At 41.4% G+C, this 24124-nt stretch overlaps 2 protein-coding genes across 2 annotated transcripts in view; both read left to right on the top strand.

The window, feature by feature from the left end:
- Positions 1 to 14250, top strand: part of atp6v1ba (ATPase, H+ transporting, lysosomal, V1 subunit B, member a) — a 48597-nt gene extending 34347 nt beyond the window's left edge. Inside the window, exons 7-14 of the mRNA XM_084021657.1 lie at positions 2289 to 2390; positions 3086 to 3183; positions 3557 to 3680; positions 8826 to 8976; positions 9493 to 9575; positions 9954 to 10058; positions 10998 to 11127; positions 14100 to 14250. Of these exons, the coding sequence (XP_083877783.1) occupies positions 2289 to 2390; positions 3086 to 3183; positions 3557 to 3680; positions 8826 to 8976; positions 9493 to 9575; positions 9954 to 10058; positions 10998 to 11127; positions 14100 to 14242 (936 nt within the window). The 3' untranslated portion in view covers positions 14243 to 14250. The remainder of the gene's footprint in view (positions 1 to 2288; positions 2391 to 3085; positions 3184 to 3556; positions 3681 to 8825; positions 8977 to 9492; positions 9576 to 9953; positions 10059 to 10997; positions 11128 to 14099) is intronic.
- A 1330-nt stretch (positions 14251 to 15580) lies between these two features.
- The window catches only part of shtn1 (shootin 1), a 35420-nt gene continuing 26876 nt past the window's right edge, over positions 15581 to 24124 (top strand). The window contains exons 1-3 of the mRNA XM_084021658.1: positions 15581 to 15720; positions 19499 to 19551; positions 20839 to 20899. Coding sequence (XP_083877784.1) covers positions 15666 to 15720; positions 19499 to 19551; positions 20839 to 20899 — 169 coding nt within the window. The 5' untranslated portion in view covers positions 15581 to 15665. The remainder of the gene's footprint in view (positions 15721 to 19498; positions 19552 to 20838; positions 20900 to 24124) is intronic.

Genomic DNA, 24124 nt, shown 5'->3' with positions numbered 1-24124 from the left:
GTTCTTGATTCTCTTCAGCTTAAAAAAAATAGGATTTAGAAACCAATGTGTACCCTTGTATTCTTCTTTTCACTCCTGCAGTCCTGTACACATCAGTGCTCAGGGACAACATTTAATGCCTTACTGTCTGAAAATGCTTTGCAATTGTCAGGCAGGAACAGAGTTGTATTGCAAATGGTTTGATATCCACTAAAACCTTATTTTTAAGTTGTTATGAGGGAGCACCTTGACACAGGGAACACCATTATATTTAAACTTCATCTTCATCTTGTTTCCAAAATACACATAGAAATATATCAACTTGAACTCGTCTTAGTTCTGTGAATACAAGTGTTGAATAATACTTTTTATAATTTCATTTAATACGTTTGACCACATTTGAGTTTTTATATATTCTTTTATTTGAATACATGCTGAGATTCTTAGTTGATCCTGTAGAAGCTGATTTCACGGTTCTTCTTTAACATGTTTTTGTTTTCCTCCCTGGGACTTGAACCACATACTACTCCCATGGAAATATTTTAAATATATTTACAGTTGTGCTTTCCACACATGCTTTTACCTTAAATCTGATTTTGGTTTACATAAAGGCAATTGTAGTGTAAACTAATGTATTTCTGTTTGAGGTCGCTTTATTTGTAGTTGAAGGAGAAGTACAATAAAAGCTTGTGTTTTTTAACTTAAGATTTTACATGGATTTGAAATGAAGAAAATTCTGAAACAACTCATATATAGGGAAGGTAATGAGAAAATATAATCTGGTCCACCAACTGATGAACATTGTTTTTTTAATTTGATTAGATTTTTTTGGTTTTGTTTTTAAATTTGTTTTAAATTTGTTTGTTTTTTTAAACTAACTGTGAAAAATCACTGTGGTCAGCAAAAACAATGAGACTCCTAATTCATTTGATCATAATTGGAAGTTTTATTAGGTTTTATCATAGTGTTCACAAACAGATGAAAACTAAACAAAATTAAAAATAAAATAAAACAATGTATAGGTATAGGAAAGCCCATTATTTGGTTTTAATTTGGCAGGGAGTAGATGAGAAATGACTTAACTGTCTATTTTCTTTTAGAGAGAGAGTGAAGATATATAGATGTATACATGGATATAGAGATGTAGATATAGATAGACACCAAGATGTACTGTAGATATAGAGAGGGATCTAAACTACAGCTGTCCCATTCTTCTTTAACCATGTTGATGGTGATTTCCTTTATTTGGTCATTCCCTGGTTCCTAATGTTTTACTTTAACTAGTATTATAGAGGAAATATTCAGAGAAGATCTATCGTAGTGCCGCTTTCTTTATTCCTAATTATATTACTTGAGCAGAAATATCCTTGAGTTTGAAACCCAGCGATCAAAAGGGTGCAGCTGCAGAGCTTCCCAGCTAACCGTGGCGTGCGTTGTCCACCTAATGATGATGATGCTTGTCGTGCCATCGGGTTGGTGTGAAAACTCGGCTCATTGTTTCATTAAGCACATGTCACAGAGGTCACCCATGTGGTGGTCCAGGTGCCTGAACTCCGGGTGCACGGAGGGGTCAGGCCGGATCAACAGCAGGGCCGTGACGTTACGTGATGAGCGTGAAATTCCTCTTTCATTCCACAAACTCATCAAGTATCACACGGATGTACTGGTTCCAGTGGAGACACTGGTTGTTGTGACAAATGTGTTGTAGAACTGAAGATGGTGTGTATTCATACATGACTGGAACTCTTGGTGCTATTCTATACTTGGTCTAACTGAAGATGCAAATCTTTAGTTACATTTTTATATATTTTTTAAAGCTCCATAAATTAATTTAATGAAGTGTTACAATACGGTCGGCTCCCCTCCTGTTGGTCTTGTTCCAGATGAATCAGCCGATGGAGACGCGGGTCGATCTAGCTAGCAGTAAGCAGCATGAATCTTTGTCATGATGTCATCGCTCCTAGAGCTCCGTCCATAAAACACGTTTCTAAAAAAAAAATAATAATACGTTTTTTACTATTCAAATTATATTCGATTCCTGAAGTTGATTCCAACAGCCCTAGCTAATGTGAATACAACAGAAGTAGTTATTTTGAGGTGTTTGCAAATGCTGGAAGCTGAATCTAATAAGATGGAAGACACGATATTGGATTTAGATTGAAGCAAACGTTGTCCAATCCCGAGCTTTTATTGAAACTTCTGATTTACATCCTTCCATTGCTTTATGAACATGACATTTGCTATGTCAGTAAAGACTCTTGACTAAATGTCTAAATCCTACTGTGCGCTGTGTGTGTGTTTGCCTCCAGATTGCTGCTCAGATCTGCCGCCAGGCCGGTCTGGTGCAGAAGTCCAAGGATGTGATGGACTACAGTGATGAGAACTTTGCCATTGTCTTCGCAGCCATGGGGGTAAGCAGACAATCTGTGGCTCTAATCCCCCTTTTAACCCTGACGTCCCTCCTCCCCCGCCCTGCTTTGTCTTTTATTCACCAGGTGATTTAACCTTTAAGTCCCTCTTGTTACTTCTGCACCTCTGAGCATATCCCTCAGCCACGTCGACCGCTTCCTAATTCAGCAGGCCCTTTAACGCTGTATCAGGTTCTCTCCTCTTCAGCTGCTCCTCCGGTTCCCTCCATTGTGACGGGGTTACTTCTAACACACACACACACACACACACACACACACTTGCTTCACTTGCTAAATGCTAATCCTTTCCTCCTCCACTTCTTCACCAATTCACATCCCATTGTGGTTAGTCGAGCAGGAAAGCAGCGTTAATAGGGATTTCTACATGTCAACACATGGATATGCATTTGTTAAAAGGACAAAGCAGGACGTGGTGTGAGTACAAGACTATATATATATCTATATATCTATATATATCTATATCTATATCTATATAGATAGATATACACACACACACACACACACACACGCGCACGCACGCGCGACTGTTCCATCTTTTTTATATACTCGAACGTCCCAACCAGAACAGCGTTATTGCCTTAATTCCACAAATGAATCATCCCTCTCTGAAAAAGGGAACATTTAGTGCCAACGGTTGGTGACCTTTCATCTAAGTTACCCTTATTTATCTTTATCAGGTCAACATGGAAACTGCCCGGTTTTTCAAGTCTGACTTTGAGGAGAATGGCTCCATGGACAACGTCTGCCTGTTTCTCAACCTGGCCAACGACCCCACGTAAGATCCAGCTACAGATGATCAGTGGAAACATGTACCGTACCAACTAGGCCCAGCATTACGTTCAGCTCGGTTATTGATTCTGATCGATGATTTACACACAGAATGTGATGTTTATTGGCTTCATATTCTCAAATGTGAAACACATGACCAGCCTCTACAATAGATTTTGGAGTTAAACTGCACACTTTAATATAATTAATAAATGCCTGTACTTTGATGAAATGCCTTTCTTACCAAATTGATAAAAGTTGATAATGGCTCAGAACGCCATCCACTCTTCTAAATCTGCTTTAAACTTCAAGGCCACTTCAAGACAGAGTTTGGGCTAATGGACAAATAGAACAACTTGTTTCTTTCTGTGACCAATCAGCATCGAGCGCATCATCACTCCTCGCCTGGCGCTGACTTCAGCGGAGTACCTGGCCTACCAGTGTGAGAAACACGTCCTCGTCATCCTGACTGACATGAGCTCCTACGCTGAGGCTCTGAGAGAGGTACGACCACCAACAGCTCCGTTTTGGACATGTTGTTTACACGGTTGGAAATGTTCACGTGCACCGTCTGCTCCAAGCAGTCATTCAGTCAATGTTTGCCTTGTTAGTCGTGCAAGTTTTACCACAGCTTAATTTGTGTTTATTCTGGTCAGTTGTGCTAGATGCACTGTAGAGGAGGCGGGGCTTCCCTCCATGGAGATAAACCCAAAATAAACTACTTGGCTGTGATTTACTTGTAATAAACAGATGAAAATGATGCTGAAATAACTCCATAATGATGGTGATCAGTACAAAGTGTGAAGTCATGCTTTTGTTAGGTCTATCTGCAAGACCACAAGCTAACTACTTTTAAAATGCTTGTTTTCTGAATGGAGTCTGGTTGATGGGTGCTAGGCTATGCTAACATTAGCTGTTCCAAATAAGGTAATCTAGACATAAATACAGCAGTCTGGTCTGGTCTCTGGACTAATGTGAGCTACTATCTAGACCTCTGGGGGACCACAGACACAGGAGACATTTGTTTCCTCCATTCATCATTCAGCAACATCAGCAGGACCTTCTCAACGTTGATGGGCTTTAGCGACACGACGCTGCTCAAGTTGAAATAATTCAAATTTCTAGTATCTGCCTCATTCGCCTTTTTCGCGTGCCTGACTGGTCTGCTGTATAAGTTACATTTACATATCCATAGACTCACTGGACTGGACTGTATAACTAAATCCTCTGTCTCCAGCAGCAGTTGAAGCACATGGCAAAAAGCTAATGTAAATTCTTTGCAGCATTAGCACAAAGGTGATGGACTCACTGAAATATTGTTCTCCTTGCTGAAAGGGAAGATAATGTGTCCTTCATTCATACCTTCATTTCATTCTTGTCTGGAAATGCTCCTTCCCCGACCTTCCTCCCCTCTCCTCGTGGCGAGGAGTCAGGCCTCTTCGACTCCGTTTGTCTCTGTAATAATTATTTGAGGCTGCACAGTTTGCTGTCTCACAATGCAGCTTTTTAAATGGTGCGTGTGCACATGCGTTTCCCTCCTTGCATTTACCGTCCACAACCTTGGCACATGAACGCTGCACCAATAGTCAGCCAAGACTCCATCGCAGCTCAATCAGTATTTCAGCAGCTACAAAGAGCCAGGAGGACGTCAACATTTAACTTCTGTTCCCATTCACACGTGGTGAAGGTTGACTTTTGCATTGAATAACAGTGTTTAGCCTACTCATCCACCTTTGCATTGGAGCATGAATGGCATGCCTTTTCTTTCCCTCTTGCTCATAATTCACATGAACAAGGATTTGCTTTTGGTCATTTTTGTAGAGGGGCCCCGACAGAATGGAACATTTCCAACCAGCTGTTTGCCTCTTGTGAAAGATACTGTCAGCATTGGCATCACTTGACTCTCCAACAGTAACTGGTTTTACCAGGGTTTCATTCTCTGTTTATCTGGAAGATTACAAGATTTACAAGATAACACGGCAAGATCAACTTATACAACTTATCTTAAGATCAATAAAATCATATATATATATATGTGTGATTTTATATATATATACACAACAAAAATATAAACGCAACACTTTTGTTTTTGCTCCCATTTTTCATGAGATGGACTTAAAGATCTAAAATTCATTCCAGATACACAATATTACCATTTCTCTCAAACATTGTTCACAAATCTGTCTAAATGTGTGATAGTGAGCACTTCTGCTTTGCTGAGATAATCCATCCCACCTCACAGGTGTGCCACATCAAGATGCTGATCTGACATCATGATTAGTGCACAGGTGTACCTTATACTGCCCACAATAAAAGGCCACTCTGAAATGTGCAGTTTTGTCTCACAGCAAAATGCCACAGATGCCACAAGCATTGAGGGAGCGTGCAATTGGCATGCTGACAGCAGGAATGTCAACCAGATCTGTTGCTCGTGCTTTGAATGTTCATTTCTCCACCATAAGCCGTCTCCAAAGGCGTTTCAGAGAATATGGCAGTACATCCAACCGGCCTCACAACCGCAGACCACGTGTAACCACACCAGCCCAGGACCTCCACATCCAGCAGGTTCACCTCCAAGATCGTCTGAGACCAGCCACTCAGACAGCTGCTGAAACAATTGGTTTGCATAACCAAACAATTTCTGCACAATTGTTGAGGCCCATTGTTGTGCCATACATCCATGAACATCACCTCATGTTTCAGCAAGATAATGCACGGCCCCATGTTGCAAGGATCTGTACACAATTCTTGGAAGCTGAAAATGTCCCAGTTCTTGCATGGCCAGCATACTCACCGGACATGTCACCCATTGAGCATGTTTGGGATGTGCTTGACCGGCGTATACGACAGCGTGTACCAGTTCCCACTAATATCCAGCAACTTCGCACAGCCATTGAAGAGGAGTGGACCAACATTCCACAGGCCACAATTGACAATCTGATAAACTCTATGCGAAGAAGATGTGTTGCACTGCATGAGGCAAATGGTGGTCACACCAGATACTGACTGGTTCTGAGTCCCCAGACCCCCAATAAAGCAAAAAAATGCACATTTCAGGGTGGCCTTTTATTGTGGACAGTCTAAGGCACACCTGTGCACTAATCATGATGTCAGATCAGCATCTTGATGTGGCACACCTGTGAGGTGGGATGGATTATCTCAGCAAAGCAGAAGTGCTCACTATCACACATTTAGACTGATTTGTGAACAATGTTTGAGAGAAATGGTAATATTGTGTATCTGGAATGAATTTTAGATCTTTAAGTCCATCTCATGAAAAATGGGAGCAAAAACAAAAGTGTTGCGTTTATATTTTTGTTGAGTGTATATATATTAGGGCTGTCAAAAGATTGATTTTTTTAATCGCGATTAATCGCATTTTGTCCATAGTTAACTCGTGATTAATCGCAAATTAATCGCATTTTTTGGCACATTTTTTTTTTCTTCTAAATGTACCTTAATGTATTTTTTTTCATATTCTTAATACTTTTAACAACATAAGGGCAAATATACTTGATTTATGAAAATGTTTATTTAACACTTCAAATATCCCCTTACCAAAACATGGGATCAAAACAGGGTTATAAGAATATATCACAAACAATTAAAGTGAACATGTCACAGGAGATAGTGTAACAGGAGATAAGTACAGTTAGGATATAAGTGCATTGGCTTGCAAGTGATATCTCAGACTGGACGTGCTTCTATGGTAGCTCATTTCATACCCACAGTACGCGCAGATGACTTTGGTCTTATCGACTGAACCATCCGGCGGTCTTTTGAAGGTGAATTTGCCGTTCACAAATCGTACCTTGAAGGTGCGTGTCCACAGGGGCGATTTTAAACGCGTGTGGACGCGCCGCGTGAAAAGCTGTGCAATGCATTCTGGTAGCATCGCGGCGAATGTCGAGAGACGGCGCGCGAGTTGGCCGCTCCTCATTTGCCTAAAGTTGAAGTCGAATCTACTTTATGTTAATCAGAGGTGCCGGGCTCGACTCGCCGCCTCGGGAACGCTCGCAAAAATGTGTTGTTTGAAGGAGAGCGCCTGTCAATCATCCTCTAGTGGCAGCCCACCAAGCGTGCAATACTGGGAAGCGGCGCGTCCACTCGCGTTTAAAATCGCCCCTGTGGACACGTACCTTCTGGATCAAGACTACAGGTGCCACCGACGGCCATAAATCATACAATGCCCTTTTTTTTTTTTTTTAAATACCGAGCGTTAATCGCGCGTTAAAAAAATTAACGGTGTTAAGAGGATGTTGCGTTAACGCGTTATTAACGCATTAACTTTGACAGCCCTAATATATATATAATTTTTTTTTTCTCTGCTCCTGTTCTATTTCTATGACCTAGATATTGAGCCAGAGTTGATGCAGAGCAAAACATTGACCAGGTGGACACAAATGTCACGCACAATGAATAATATTTTTAGCTATAAACTTGTAAAAGGCCAAGAGGAATCATGAAGTAGTGACTCTGGTGAGGCAAAATAATAATAATAAAAATATATATATATTTTAGGGCCGGGACTTAAACGCGTTAATCAAGATTAATTAATTACACAAAAATTAACGCGTTAAAAAAATTCACGCATTTTAATCGCACTTATTTTTGTACCGCGGAATGTTTCTCACTGGATGAGTTTCAGGCGGACCGATTATACTGGAGCACCAACTAGCGTTCATGACTTCAGACAACAAACCACAGTGAACATGAAGCTGATGAGACCGCTTTGGTTGGCCCCGTGGATGGGAAATTTTGTTATAAAAAACGAACGGATGGAAGCGTCGATAAGAGCATGGTTGTGTGCAAGCTATGCAACAAGGAATTTGCATATCACCGCAGCACATCGAGCCTCAAGTATCACCTCAATGCAAAACATATAGCAGCTAGCGTGGACGCTAGCGTGGTAGCTAGCGTGGATGTTAGCCCGACTCCGAGTACAAGGACCCACACCCAACCCACACTCCACCAGATGCTATTGCTACACTTAAGGGCAAAAATTGCACTGCTCTTCTGGACTTGGTTGAACAAATATAAACAATATTTTGTTGCTTAAGCTTATGTATTCAGTCATTATTCAATGGTATACTAAAAATCCATGTGGAAAAAAAATACTTCTCACTGTTCTCAGGTCAAATTTATATGCGATTAAAATGCGGACTCGATTAAAATAATTTTAATCGAGTCCCGGCCCTAATATATTTATAATTGTACCACGATATTTCGATAAATTGTCCCAATACTAGTTTCTATACAAAAAACTAACCAGTATCTTTGAAAAGGCGTCTTCCATGACGTTATTCTATAAAACCTAAGGTCATCTTTTTAACATTCCTGTTCTGACATCTTACGACACAACAAGGCATTTTGACTACTGGAGACATCGTCCGTTTCCATGCTTTCCCTGCCGACACAATGTACACATAAGTGAAAGGGCAGTGACCTCTGCTCCATAATGGTGCATGTCATCAGCTTCTTCTTCTGCTGCTGCTGCTGCTGCTCCAAAGTAGCTGGAAATGAAGTGATGCAGCTTTAAACTCCATGAAATAAAATGGAAATGCATGCTAACAACCGTGTTCCCTTTTAGTGTCTGCTTCTTTCGGCTCTCATGTCACCCCCCACTCACCGCCCACTCCTCTCCTTTAGGTCTCCGCTGCCCGAGAGGAGGTGCCCGGCCGCCGAGGCTTTCCCGGCTACATGTACACTGACCTGGCCACCATCTACGAGCGCGCTGGCCGAGTGGAGGGCAGAAACGGCTCCATCACCCAGATCCCTATTCTCACCATGCCCAACGATGGTGAGAGCAGCAGCACGAGCGTTCTTCTCCACAGCCGTCTTGTAGGGAATATAAATATGAATTATGTGTTTTATGCATTCAAAGTAATCCTAATGGGTTTATTTGTGTATCTGGTCGATATCGGTGTAAGAGTCATTGCAGATTAGAGACTGAGACTAAGGAGACATTTTTGATGCTTGCAGTTACCATAGCAACGCGTATGAAGAGCCTACTACTATCTAGTTGAACAGGAGTCCCCCATTACAGCATCACAGGGAGGTGATTGTTGGCTTTTACTAAACACTGCTAGTGTTCCCAAGAGCTCTTGATTGAGAGGAAAGGTCTGTGAAATGGGACAGGAATTCTGTCCGTTTCTGACATTATTTTAATACCTGCAGATCAGTCTCGATTGTCCTTCACTGTGAATGTAAGCTCATCGTTGTATAGTGCTCACATTCATTGTACTCCGACATGCAGGAAATACACAATTATTAGTGGGATGTGTCTTGATTGGATGCGTTTCTGTGCCTCTAACAGACATCACCCATCCCATCCCTGATCTGACTGGATACATCACAGAGGGGCAGGTCTACGTCGACAGACAGCTGCACAACAGACAGGTACGGTTTCACACATTCATACTTCAGTCTGTAGCGTCCTTCCAGAAACTTCCCTTATTTGAGCAGCTGTGATTTCATGTTTGACCGTGTCACCCAGAGAAATTAAAACAATCTGGCTTGTATACATTTCTTTTGCACTCATTTTAGGTTTCCTGACGTGAGCACAATGTAAAGTTGGTCTGAATGTTCCATCATTAAACCATGAAGCTTGTTAGCCAAGTCACTCTCATGTCAGTGTTTTCCTTATTGACATATCCAGACTGACAGGAAGTGGAATGTAATACTGTCCTGAAATAGATGTCTCCTTTAAGTAATCCCTTCTGTTGTAATGATTGCTTTGCTTGCATTAAATGAAACGATGTCCTGATTGTCTTTCAGATCTACCCACCCATCAACGTGTTGCCCTCACTGTCCCGTCTGATGAAGTCGGCCATCGGCGAGGGGATGACCAGGAAGGACCACGCCGACGTCTCAAACCAGCTGGTAACGAGTCTCACCTTTTGTACCTACGGAATATCCCCACACAAGTTATTACACTCAATAAAACTTGGATGAATGACAAAGTACAGACAAGGAGAATGAACAGAGAGTAAAGTGACAATATATAATTATGTAGGCTTGGGCGATACAACGTTCCCTTTCTGTGTCTCGAGCACACGGCAGGCAGGCGTCAACGGTACGACACATCAGTGGGCTGACGGAGCAGATGGTGGCAGCATGGAGGCTGGCAGCTGAATACAAGCATGTGACTATAAACCAGGGATTTCAAGGCCGTTTGTGATTGGTTATATGTCGGTCTACAGGTCAATTTCCGTCTATACAAACGAGCTGCCACCGCAGTGTTGCTCTCGGAGCGAATTAAAAAGCGGGCTTGGAAGTAGACAAACGAGTATTAAAAACATTTAATTCCAGAATAAATGAGCCATCTGATCGAGTCTTCTGGTCATAATTAGAGTGACCACTGAACTATTTAGAGCCGGTGTCAGCTTATTGGAAACAAATACTTAGTGGGGGGATTTCACTTGCAAAATTAAACTTCACTTCTATAAACTATCAGCTTTTTAAGGCAACAAAAGATGGAAACACTGTCGCCATGTTTCTGAGCTCAGCCGCCCGTTCCACTATACGGACGACCTCTGGTGGCGTGTGCCGGTCACTACAACACATCACATCGATGCATCATTGAAAGAGCAGCGTCACGTCCTCATCACCGGGCCGGTGAATCCCACGTGGATGCCCTAACACACATTGTGCTGTATACATATCCATTGAATGCTGCTCATTAATATCAACATATCACACATCTGAAATTGCTCCATTCTCCCAAACAGAATGTGGTGTTTCCATGGAGGACTATTGTCATATTCAGAATAATAGTAGAATATACGTGTTGACATATTGGGTGTGTGTCTTTGTCCCCAGTATGCCTGTTATGCCATCGGTAAGGACGTCCAGGCTATGAAGGCCGTGGTGGGAGAAGAAGCCCTCACCTCTGATGATCTGCTGTACCTCGAGTTCCTGCAGAAGTTTGAGAAGAACTTCATTGCTCAGGGTAAGAACATGGTCAATCGAAATGTCTATCGCAGAAAAAAAATGGTAAAAACCCGACCAGAAATCTCTCTCCAGACATGTCTAGGGAGGGCGAGGACTACCACATACTGTACTGTGCTGCATGTCGTCTTTACAGGACTTTAAAAGTTGATTTAGCTCGTAGAAATGAGAATTCATGCAGAGAGGTGGAGGAGACTAACCAACAACCAACACTCCTCCAGCTTATTGATCATCTATTAGAGTATATTGATTTGAAAAATGGTGGTTTGAATTGGCATCCGTGGAATTTTATGTTTACGTTTGTCCCTGGAAAATATTGATCTGCAGGTTCCTTCATGCTGCAGTAGCAACCTGACCATCTCTGTTTCATTTCTTGTATGGGAACAACGCTCAGTGTTGTAATGGTTCAATCATCTCGGCAGATACTGTACAGAACGCTATTTGCCCTTTTGGGCACTTATGGATTCCACAGGAGAGAAGTCATCATGGCAAGAAAATGAAATATCTTACACCTTTTCCCTCCAACTCACAACATCTAAACTCCACTTTTAGTAGAACAACCATTACAAACAGAGCTGAGCCCACAGCAGCACCAAACTACCATCATCATTTGGGGGATTTATCACAAGGGGGGCCAAGGGCTATGAAAAACGTGATTTTGATCACGTTTAATATAAGTCACGATGAGTCTACCACAGGTGTGTCAAACTGATCCAGTAAAGGGCCGCTGTGGCTGCAGGTTTTCATTCCAACCAAGCAAGAACACACCTGACTCGACTTATTCACCTACCTGATTTGCCTTCACACCTTGATTGGTTGGGTCAGGTCAGGTGTGTTCTTGCTTGGTTGGAATGAAAACCTGCAGCCACAGCGGCCCTTTACTGGATCAGTTTGACACACCTGGTCTACCAAGACTACAGCAACAACCTTTCCTCCACGACGCCTCATTTCTTAACATGTCTTCAGGTTTCATACCAACTCTAAAGATGTAATCGAGTTCAGCAGCTGGACTTGAGTTCCTTTGAATGAGCTGCTGCTAAATGTGTGTTAAGTATGGAGCTGGAGTTAGGACTTGATTAGCCGTATGGAAAGGACTACCTTAGCTTCGACCTCTCTTAACATATGGTTCACATAGCTTAGCATAAAGATTGAAACGGCTATCTTAGGTTATGATTCGCCTAGCTTAGCATAAAGTCTGGCGGCGGTAATTAATCATAAACCAAATGAACACATTTAAATTTTCCTGGATGATGTTGCGAGATGACACGTTACAGGATCACCTTAAGTCATCTTAAGGGGAACATGAATCTCTGAATCACATTTCATCAGTTCATTCGTCAGGTCTGTAGTTGTTGAGACATGTCATAGATGAAAAGCCCTGGAAACGGCAGGATTCATCCTCCTGAATGAATGTACACTTGGGAAATGATCAACTTCTGGCTTTAAAGGGATAGTTCGGAATTTTGGACATAAGACCTATTTTCCAAGTCAGCCGGTGTGTTCGAGACGTCTGGAGACGTTTTCAAGACATTTCATTCAGTTATTCTAGTTGCCGAGTTCGCTTATGCTATGGCTAGCACAAGTCAATGGTTCTAGTTAGCATGGCATTAAAAACAGTCTTGCCCACTCCACAGTGCACCTGAGGCACAGTGCCATGCTAACTAGAACGATTGACTTGTGCTAGCCATAGCATAAGCGAACTCGGCAACTAGAATAACTGAATGAAATGTCTTGAAAACGTCTTCAGACGTCTCGAACACACCGGCTGAGTTGGAAAATAGGTCTTATGTCCAAAATTCCGAACTATCCCTTTAAAATGCTTCAATTTAGGTGAAGACGAAGAGCTTAGAATACTTCATTGTTGCCTTCTGTGAGCTGAATTGGACTGTTAAACGTCCCTTCTTACTTATTTTGAAGCCTTCTTGAGCTGTAATGAAGTCCTTGATATTTAGATGGATCTCATTGCAGATTCCCAGGCCTTTTATGCTGAGCATTTAATTCAGAGTTACAGGGTCTGTTCAGTGTCTTCCACCTCACAGCGACTATTACAGAGGAGTTCTTGCTCACCAGATGATAACCTGACACACATGACAAAAGAAGAGTAAATCTCAAACTATGTCCTTGATCAGAAATGGTTTGCATCATGTCACAAACAATTCAAGAGATTCCCATTGTCATTATGAAAGCTCGTGGTATGTTTCCCTTGAAAAGCAAACAGAATGGACTGTACAGCATATCTTGTCATTTCTCCGTGTGTGACAAACGGCAGCACAACTGCAGTTTTTCTATTTTTGGTGATTCATCAAATTTTATCAAAAGAGGAAAGAAAATACTATGTGGAATGTTAAAGTGGTCACAAACCCACAGAAAATGATCACCAACTCTACAATTCCTCTGAAGCAACAGACAACCTATCTATCAAGCTTGACATTTTTGCTAAATTCCTGCAAATTCTCCACATGATCTTTGTCTTCAAATGAACGTCCATGAAGTGACCTTGTGATGACAATGAAGGTTTCAACCAAACCAAACTTAGTGTATCAGCTAAAAGCAGTTACTCAAGCGTCTCAACCTCATCATCTTCATCATTATCTTCATCACAACAATCCTCATGAACAGGAAGTGACATATTGCTTCATGGCGTATATATTAGCCATTCAGAATACCAAAGATGGTTTAGATGGTAGTTTAGGCAAAATTGAAAATCAAAATAATGAATCATCAGAATGAAATGATTATCTGCAATATAAATGTCCAATTTTGAGATGATCTTCATGATGGAACGTCTGATCTGATCTCTAATAATCATAGTTGTTGGTTCATTCTAGAGACACACTGGTCTTGCGTTGAATGAAAAGCAGTGTGGCTCCATCCTGGATGACCATGAGCCATTAGAGCGTCTACTGTTTTACGTCATGTGCTGTTTGCATGTGGCGGCTGACGTTGTCCACTGTGGCCCTCTTTCCCCTCCAGGCCCCTACGACAACAGGACGGTGTATGAAACGCTGGACATCGGCTGGCAGCTGCTGCGAATCTTCCCCAAGGAGATGCTCAAGAGGATCCCGCAGAGCACCCTGGCCGAGTTTTACCCCAGGGAGTCTGCCGCCCGCCATTGAGGACCCCCCCCTTCTGGTGACCCTTCTACCCGCCATCCTCATCTCCCTGTATTCCTTCCTTTGCATCTCAGCCTGGAGATGTGATGGAGCCTTCCCAAACCTCTCCACTGTTCTTTATGGCCTCCAGGGAGAACAGGGTGATGATGCCCCGTCTATAGATGTACTGTAGCGTATATATGTGAATGGAACGTGTCTGTGCTTGTCATGTCTCCCCCTTGAACATATCCTGAAAGTTCTAGATGTGTCCTATTTATTGGGGCTGTTACTGCTGGATCCCCAACTTCTGTCTTCAGAGTCAACACCATGTGACATCCATCTCCCACTGAAACAACCGAAGAAAGATGTGTATATATGTGATACAGAACGCCTGCAGTCACTATCATAGAGATGTGGATCTCATTTTCTTAACTTAAAGGCACACTATGTATTGTTTAATTGTAGGCATCGTCATGTCTCCATTCTGAATATTGTGAGGATGCTTTCCTTGTTGAGCAGACTGATGTTTACTTTTTTCTTCCCTCTTGCTTCCTCCACCCTCTCTGGAAAGAATACAGCCGACGTTTACATTGTTTGTGTGTTTTAGTTTTGATTTGTGAAGACGAGTATAAATAAGATTATATAAAACATTCCCATCAGTCTGCAGGAACTAATTCTCTTTTGTGCAACGATAATGATTTTGTGAGGTAATGTGTCCATGAATAAATTAAATTATGAGTATGTTGTCTCATCTCGACATTGTTCAGCACCGTCATCAGCGATGACTGATGTAATCCACGATCACACATCATATCTAAAATGTCTCCCCTCATTTAATAGCAATTAAATATGTTAATACATTCATGGTAATTCCATTATCTGGTGGTGAGTTGGTACTGGCTTACGTTTTTATTATAGTTTGTTTATTAAGTTTAATGGTTTGTTCTGTTCACTAAGCAGCTCTGACAATCTGATATGAAACTGGATAAAATAGTTGTTAGAATTAATTATTTATTTAAAGTCACTAAAATGAGCTAAACTAAAAGAGATGCTATGTTTGTGTCAGGGGGTTAAACACAGGCCAGAGAAACATTTAGCCACACTATATTATAAGATCATATACTCAAAAATGTAGGGATATTCGACTTTCAGGTGAAATTTGTGGATGAACTTAAAATGCCCTTTACAGGTGAACTTAATTTGACCTCTAAACTTTTAAATGCACATGTCTGCAAGTAGTTCTGTCCAAGTATTACTACCCTTTAAATATCATATTTTACTTTTAGACAAATCATTGATTTGATCAACAATCTGAAAAGCTCAAGTGTTTGTAGTTTACGATCGTGATTGTCCTCATTCTATGTGGACTGGAGGTTAACTTCCTGACAGGTGTGTCCCACGAAGCCACTTCCTGTTGCTTTGGATAAATCTCTCGTCGCGTCTCACTATGGATCCACAAGAGCTGGACAAGATCAATGTTATTATTAACTTGTCCAACCAAGGTGAGTTTGCTTTGAGCCGTTCCATATCAGTATGTTGTGTGGCAGGGTTCAGCACCGATGTCTGCTGCTTCCACTCGGAGAGAGACTCAGTGTGGAGATACCATGTTGAGTTTAGAGGGGGGCTGCTGGGTCGGAGGTCTCTGTGTGGTGATACCATGTTGAGTTTAGAGGGGGGCTGCTGGGTCGGAGGTCACCACACAGCTAGTGGAGCGCTGGCTTTCAACCGTATACAGATAGACTAAGTATTATGTCGGTAAAATACAAACCTTAAGTGTTTGGGGACAGATGGTACTGGGATAATACATTGCTCTGGTGGAGGTTAATGTGTGTATATATATATATATATAGTTATTAATGCAGCCTTCTTTATACTTGGGAGAACATACTGCTATAAGTTATTTAGTGGTTAATGTTCACTAACTTCAGCTGACGAGGAATTCTTCACCCATGTTTGTGTTCATGGTCAAAGTCCATGTTGGGTGGGAGGACTCAGGTTTTATAGCCAGGGCTGGTTTAAACAGCTGGCGGGCCAAGGGGTTAAAGTGAGCAGCCGGTCCTCTACACCACCCCTGTCTTCTCCCGTGCTATGGATAGGCGTAGACCTTCCTGTGGACCACCAGGGGGCATTGTTTTGGAAAAAACATGTACGGTATACATAATGCAAATCAGTTTTTTGATCCCTTTTGAATCTGAAATAGAAATGTGTGTAAAATATGTGATTGAAAACATAGCTAGGTACTCACTATCACCTCTCGAGGTATAATTACAATGTAGTTATACCGCAGCTAGCTCATTAGCATGCTAATTTCTCTAGATAACTCCGAACAGAGATGTTTATACACACAGTGACATCTTCACATTCTCTCAGTTTTGATTATTTGTTTGTTTGACTGTGGAATAAGCAATATAATAATAACATACACTGCGTGATATCAATTCACATAATAGAGAGGTCAAATCCCGCCCCTTCCTGTGGATCACCATGGGACCTTATTTTAGAATAAACAGTTAACAGCAAGAGAGGAATATTTTCTTGATCCTGTTCTGAATTGTGAATTGTACTTTAAATTACGGATATGATGTTTGTCAATAAAAGATAATTCACAATTAAGTCTCATTTTGTTATATAACTGTTAAAATATGAGACTGTGAAAATATATCTATTTATATATACTGTATATACACATTTTATAGAAATAAATGCAATAAGAGACTGACAAATCATGAGCGTGTTCTAGTCCTGCTCAATGTGTTAGTGTCCTGAGTTGACTTCTGTTGTGATATGACACTATAAATAAAATTGAATTGAATTGAAGAGAAAAGTTAAATAAAAATGTGATGTTAGTCTGGTGATATCCAAAAGTGAAAGTGTCTGTATCTTCCTGTCCGCTGCTAAATATATTAAAGGGTCATTACAACAGTTTCTGCTCTGTGTGCTGCATCGGGTACCCGTAGACCCCCATTCATGGCTGATGGACGTCTGTGTTGTGTTGCAGAGATGGCTCGTGAACATGCTAGTGAGCATGCAAGTGAGCATGCTAGTGAACATGGTAGTGAGCGTGCTAGTGAACGTGCTAGTGAGCGTGCTAGTGAACTTGCTAGTGAACGTGCTAGTGAGCATGCTAGTGAACGTGCTAGTGAGCGTGCTAGTGAGCATGCTAGTGAACGTGCTAGTGAGCATGCTAGTGAACGTGCTAGTGAGCGTGCTAGTGAGCATGCTAGTGAACGTGCTAGTGAGCATACTAGTGAACGTGCTAGTGAACGTGCTAGTAAGCATGCTATTGAACATGCTAGTGAACGTGCTAGTGAGCTTGCTAGTCAACGTGCTAGTGAACTAACTAGTGAACATGCTAGTGAGCATGCTAATGAACATGCTAGTGAACGTGCTAGTGAGCATGCTAGTGAACATGCTAGTGAACTTGCCAGTGAACGTGCTAGTGAGCGTGCTAGTGAGCATGCTAGTGAACGTGCTAGTGAGCATGCTAGTGAGCATGCTAGTGAGCATGCTAGTGAGCTTGCTAGTCAACGTGCTAGTGAACTAACTAGTGAACGTGCTAGTGAGCATGCTAATGAACATGCTAGTGAACGTGCTAGTGAGCATGCTATTGAACATGCTAGTGAGCGTGCTAGTGAACGTGCTAGTGAGCATGCTAGTGAACATGCTAGTGAACTTGCTAGTGAACGTGCTAGTGAGCATGCTAGTGAGCATGCTAATGAACATGCTAGTGAACGTGCTAGTGAACGTGCTAGTGAACGTGCTAGTGAGCATGCTAGTGAACATGCTAGTGAACATGCTTGTTAACTTCTTGTAATAGCACTTTACTCTGAAGTCGATTGAAAAGGTAAAAATGTTGTAATTTCCTCTAATTTGCGAAAAATATTTTCACAGCCAACATGTTTTGCCAGAACTAACTGATCTGCTGTCTGAATATTACCATCCAGGAAGCATGAATCATAGCATGGCTCATAAAAAATATTTTTAACTTGCCCATCTCCTGAAGACTCCCTCTGTCTACCATAGGCTACATAGTTGGCCAAGGCCATTTTTGTTTCAGGTTCTCAACCTTGCAATGAATCATCAGGTCGGCTTGTAAAGTCTGCTGGTAAATGAGTCTCTCTCACAGTGAGGTTGACGGGTTTGGACATTGCACGAAACACTTATATACTTAATACCTGATGTTTTTCAGTTATTTCTACAGTTATCTGTCTCAGGGTGTGACTACTAACAAGGATACGGTTTCCCAAAATGTCAGACTCTTTACAACAAAGCCCTCGATTCAGAGTTCACCTGTCACCTGCTAGCAAACACTTCCTGTTGTCTACTTGAGAAAATAGCGGGGGGCTTTAAGGAAGTCTGCATCATGACTGAATGATCACCACTTCACAACTTCTTTTAGCTGTTTGTGTTGGATTATTTAGGCATGAAGGGTCAATAGGGGTCAAATTTGCAGCCTGGTCTCCTAAAAATGACATTCTCACACAACTAAGCTGCATTGAGAATTATCCTGGGAGACAATCTTATGTTGTCATGGATTACGTTTGCTCTTGACGAATCACATTTTGGTTTCAAACGAGTTGATAGAAGTCCACGTAGGGAGGAGGTCTGGGTGTGGTGGATGGGTCACACACGGGGCTTTCACCAGGAGACCGATGTTAGTGTCCAGATAGAACCAAGTAGTTATGTTTCCATGTAGAGCCATTTTAGAATATAATAATGAAAAAAAACACACAAAAACGGGCAACATCACATAAAAGCAAGTCTATAAAAGTGTTTTAAGAAGTGATTTATAAGAGGTCACTCATTCAGCAAAAAAAACAAACCATGATATTGTCTATTTTGTTTACTGCATGTTTCAACTGTCAAACTGAGACTGTTTAATCCAGAAGTGAAACTACGTTTGCTTGTATGGAAACATCGTTTTGTAGGAGACACGGTTCAAAAGGTCCTAGAACAGACAAGATTCTTACAGTAAACACCTGCCCTTATCTGTGTACCGTACACTTATAGTTTGTCATTTAAAGGTCATTCTAATTATTATTTTTTCTAACCATGGCAGTAACCATCCAGATAATCTGTTAAATACAAATTCCTGATAAAATAGTTGCAGCCCACCACAGTGTCCTGATATTCATCATCCCTGCTGTAACAGTCAGGTGACTGAATGAGACATTATCACATGCTGCAGAAGTTCCCACTGGTTCTTTTAAACAGGGAGACATTTCTTTCATTGTGACCGGCGAGTGAACATGGCGTACTGGTGTCCTTTACTCCCTACAGCTGTCCAGGAGTATGAGGACCTGCAGAGGAAGCATGAGGCAGCGGCTGTGGGGGTAAGTGTTCCCGTAAACTTCATTTGTGAAGCATATAAATAACAAGCACAGAGCCGAACATAATGTGCACTTAAACTGCACAACTGGACTAGAAGAACAAGGTTCTTTAATGTTTCTGTGTTCTTCTGGATACGTTTTTTTACTACGTTAGGGCCACTGTATGAAAAAAAATATATTCCAAGAAAAAAAGTCTCGAATGGCCTTCACTGCCACCCGTATGGCAGTCATGGGTGTCATCTTATGGGTGTTTATTGATCCAGGGTTGGGCTTAAATGCTAGTGGTAGCTTTCACTTGTTGTCATAGAAAACATCCGGGGAAGCCACATATTTACCTTCTCTATGACCTCCATAGTAAAATAGCACATTTTCTACTTTATTAAGTTGCAAATTTGCTCATTTTTGTCGTACAGTGAGTGTAATGCGCTGTCATAGTTTTTATATGAATTGTGAGTTAGAAGAAACGCGTGCTCGACACTGCGTGGCTCGTTCAGGGGACACCCGGGAGCCTCTGATTGGTCGACCTCAGCACTGTAACTAAAATATAGAGATGAAAACGTTCTGCTGGATTAGGTGACGCCAGTCCACGAAGAACAAGCAACTAAATCTGTGTCCCAGACTGTATGGAACAACTGGATGTATTGGTGACGCCACCTTTTGGTTGGTGAACTCTAGTTCTGCTTCCAAAGTTAGCTTCCATAATTAAAGGTAAAGCTTACAGCCAAGTGGCTGGTTGTATTGGTAGGGTGGTAGTGACAGTAGCGAGGTTGTGGCAGCGACCTGTCAATCACCTTGAAACTAGAGACCATAAACTCTTGTTTACAATGTTAACTGAGAGCAAAAATCGAGAGCATTTTCTCATTGTAATTGATCACCCGCAATGAATGTTGGGATATGTTGGGCTGTGAAGGATCCATCAGGTGGATCCTCTGAAGCAGGAACTAGTCCCCATGTCTGGGCTACATTAGAAGGAATCTTTGAAATGGGACATAGTCACATGCGTGAGTTTCATTTGTGTCTCCGCCATGAACAATGATCCTAATTAACACAAAGAAGAGAGACACAAAAACAAATGGAAATTTGTGTTCCTGTATCATAACTATTCATCTCTCAGACAAACACACACACACACACACACACACACACACACACACACACACACACACACAGTATATACATATGTATATATATATATATATATATATATATATATATAATGAAGTGGTTGAAGGGTGATCCTAGCAGCAGCCATCCTTTGTTGAACTTTGTCTTTATGTCTCTTTTACTAAGTACAAGCTGCTGGAGGAGGAGAGAGACGAGGCCATCAAGAAGCTCAATGAGTTCCAGCAAGGTGAGTTCATCTCTCCTGGGTCAATAAATGTCCAGAAAGGCAGAAATGTTTTCACTCTACAAACAAGCATTAACTCATGTATTTATCTCACTATGAAGCAAAGAATCGTTGTCTGTCTGTGTGACCTCCACATATCGAACTATTCATCTGATCTACTTCACTCTTGGTGGGTGTATTGCTGGGAACACCTTCAATATTAAGTATTAAGTTAACAGCGCTAGGGGTGGAGTTGGACTCTATAACTGGACTCTTCTCCACCCTCAACACAAGGCGGCAAAGTGAAAAGTGTCTGAAAAGTGAAACCAAACCTGAAATACCTTAAATTTGCATTCTCTCTACTGGCCATCAGGGGGCGACTCCTCTGGTTGCAAAAAGAAGTCTGATTGTATAGAAGTCTATGAGAAAATAGTCAATGATGGTCCATTTAGAGTCAAACAGACCAGAAAGCAGGGGATGCTTTAGGGGCGGGGCTACCTGCTGATTGCTGTCGCTACCAGGCTACCAATGCAGTTAGCTACTAAGATGACTTTGAGCTGTAAAGTTGACCTTGAATTATGAAGCTAACTTTGTTAGCAGCTTCACACCAGAATCCACATGGATCCAGATCCAGTAAGGGAGCTGTTCTGCTGCTTCATCAGATCCACCCGTCGCTCAGGAGAAAAGACCATGAAAAGATACATATTTAATACTAATTAAAAACTGATTAGATCAACCTTTCATTGTCTGTTCCACATCTACCGCCGTCAAAACAGGAAGGAAGTGGTTAAGTATTAAAGCTGGCCATTCGCTCCATTTGATTGGCTGCGTGGGCCATGTGACATTGAGGAGCGCTGTGACTCCCTGCTGGAGCTGAAAAGTTAATACACCTATTCAAAATGTGAGAAAAGCGGCTTGTATGGGGGAGTGAACGACAGACGGCGTGCCAGGAAATCAGCAGTTCTGCCATCCAGTTCCTAGTGACGCGTCTCGGTCACTCCAAACCCCTGAAAGGCATTGAAGTTTATATCACATTGGTTGCTTTTCATTGTCATGCTATAAGGGGCCAATCATACTGGTTGCATCGAATTCATTAGTTATTAGTTTTGTCCAAAAAGTTACATTTGTATCTGGGATGATGTTTGAAAGAGTTTGTGCTCATCTCTCAGGTACATCTTATTTTTATTATAATCTGCCTCAGTTTAATGTTTCTTAAGACACCCATCTGTTGCTAAACTATTAATGGAATTATTTTTGCTCTGCCATTCAATATGACACTAAAAGCATATTACATCAACATTTTGATCAAATCAATAAATTATTGTCAGACATACACTGTAAAATCTAACATGTTGTTTCAAGTTAAAAATAGGAGTGAAAAATACAATTTGTTCCTCTAATGTCATCAAATAATATCTTGATGAAATATTTTGTCATGTAAACCTTTGTCTAAGTTAGTTTCAACTTAGTTTTCAAGTCTGTTGAGTTCAATTAAATTAATTAATTGATTGAACTTCAACATCACTTTCAACAGAACTAATCTGTTATTACATCTGTCCAAGTTCATTTGATTCAAATGTATACATTTATTTAACTCCACTGTCAGTTGTTTGAACTTTGAAATCCATTTCATATTGACTCTTTGACCAGCGTGGTCAGAAACAGGCGAGACGGGAGCAAAGGAGCATCTTCAACCTCCAGTTCCCCATAATGCAATTTGACAACCGTCACAAAACCGTGACGAGGCAAGCAGTTTTAATCCACTCGACCATCCGACTACCTGCAGTCCAGTCTACATATTATTATTCACTGTGTTGTTTTATAGTTGAGTTGTTAATTAATCATTTTGTTTCATCATAACAACTTCAATATACTTTTGTCATACTGACATAGATTAATATGCTAAAATAACAACCGAGCAGAAATCCCATTTTATCGAGATTTGGACAGTAGTCATTGATTTTGTACAAATCAGAATTAATAATAATAATAATAATAATAATAATAATAATAATAATAATAATAATAATAATAATAATAAAAAAGAGCAAATGCTGCAGTTTCATGCAATCAAACATTTCCATGTGAAGCGTGGATGTCGATCCACGCTATGACATTAATAAACAGTGTTGCATCCTCCTATCAATACCTATATGTCTGATTAGTGGCAGCATATGCACTGACAGGAGAACACGCTCTTTGTTGCAGTGTATTCTTTTGAAAGTGATCGCAGCTGTAGAATATATGTGAGCGAGGACACAGATAATGGGGTTGGAATAGCGATGTCACTGCTTCAAAGCTGTTTCCAAACACTACAAATTTCAAATGTTTTGGCAGCAGCATTCAATTTTCCAAAATGATTTTCCTCACAGGTTGAATGCTTTGCTGTGACCACTTTAGTGAAGACGGAATTTAAAATAGGGCTCCGCATGTCAAAAGATAGAGCAAATAGTTTGTCTTTGTAAGGCTGACAGTTGTGGATTTTCATTTGAATAAATCTGGCCCGTGCTCGTGTATTCAGCGATTCTCCAGCCAAAACACATATTGTGTTTGATTTCCGTGTTAATAGAGGCTGCCTCACTGTGCCAAGCAGCTGCATATTAGGACCTATTACGTGATTTCATAGCTCTTAGAAAATTGCTCCTATTCACAACGAAACGGCTGGGGGTGGGGCAGCCGGGTTGGTGGGGGGATGGGGGGCTGGGGGGGTAGTGGAGAAAAAGCCCCCAACACACAATCATGCATTTTCAATTGCCGATGGCAAGGTTGATGACAACATGACCATTGTGTTATAATGATAACACCACAAAGGCATCTGCCCCCCTCATCAAGGCTTCACAGCGGCTGCAGATACAATTTAATTCACTGCTCCATTGGCGGCGCTGATACCATTATGCAGCTCGCCGGCACACGGGTAATCACTGTCTCTCCTGAGAGGAGGATGAAAAAAAGACAGACACAAAAAGAAGGGTAGAAAAAAAAGATGGAGCGATGATGATGGGGAGGCCCAAACTTACAATTAAGACTGCCAATTCTGACGTTTCAGAGCCCCCCGTCGACTCGCGCTCATACACTTTCAACACTTCCACCGCTGTTTATTTACCATGGCTACCAGTAATTATAATTAACATGTCATTTAGTTCAAGGCGTCCTTCCGTAGGTTGCCGAGGGTGGCTGAAGCATTATGGCGAGGCGGGCAGAGAGGAGGGAAACTGGCAGCTAAGTGCTATTGAATGACTGATGGCAGCG

The sequence above is a fragment of the Eutrigla gurnardus genome (genome assembly GCF_963514095.1).
Source record: "Eutrigla gurnardus genome assembly, chromosome: 11".
Classification (NCBI taxonomy): domain Eukaryota; kingdom Metazoa; phylum Chordata; class Actinopteri; order Perciformes; family Triglidae; genus Eutrigla; species Eutrigla gurnardus.
This window is presented reverse-complemented; position numbering and strand designations above follow the sequence as displayed.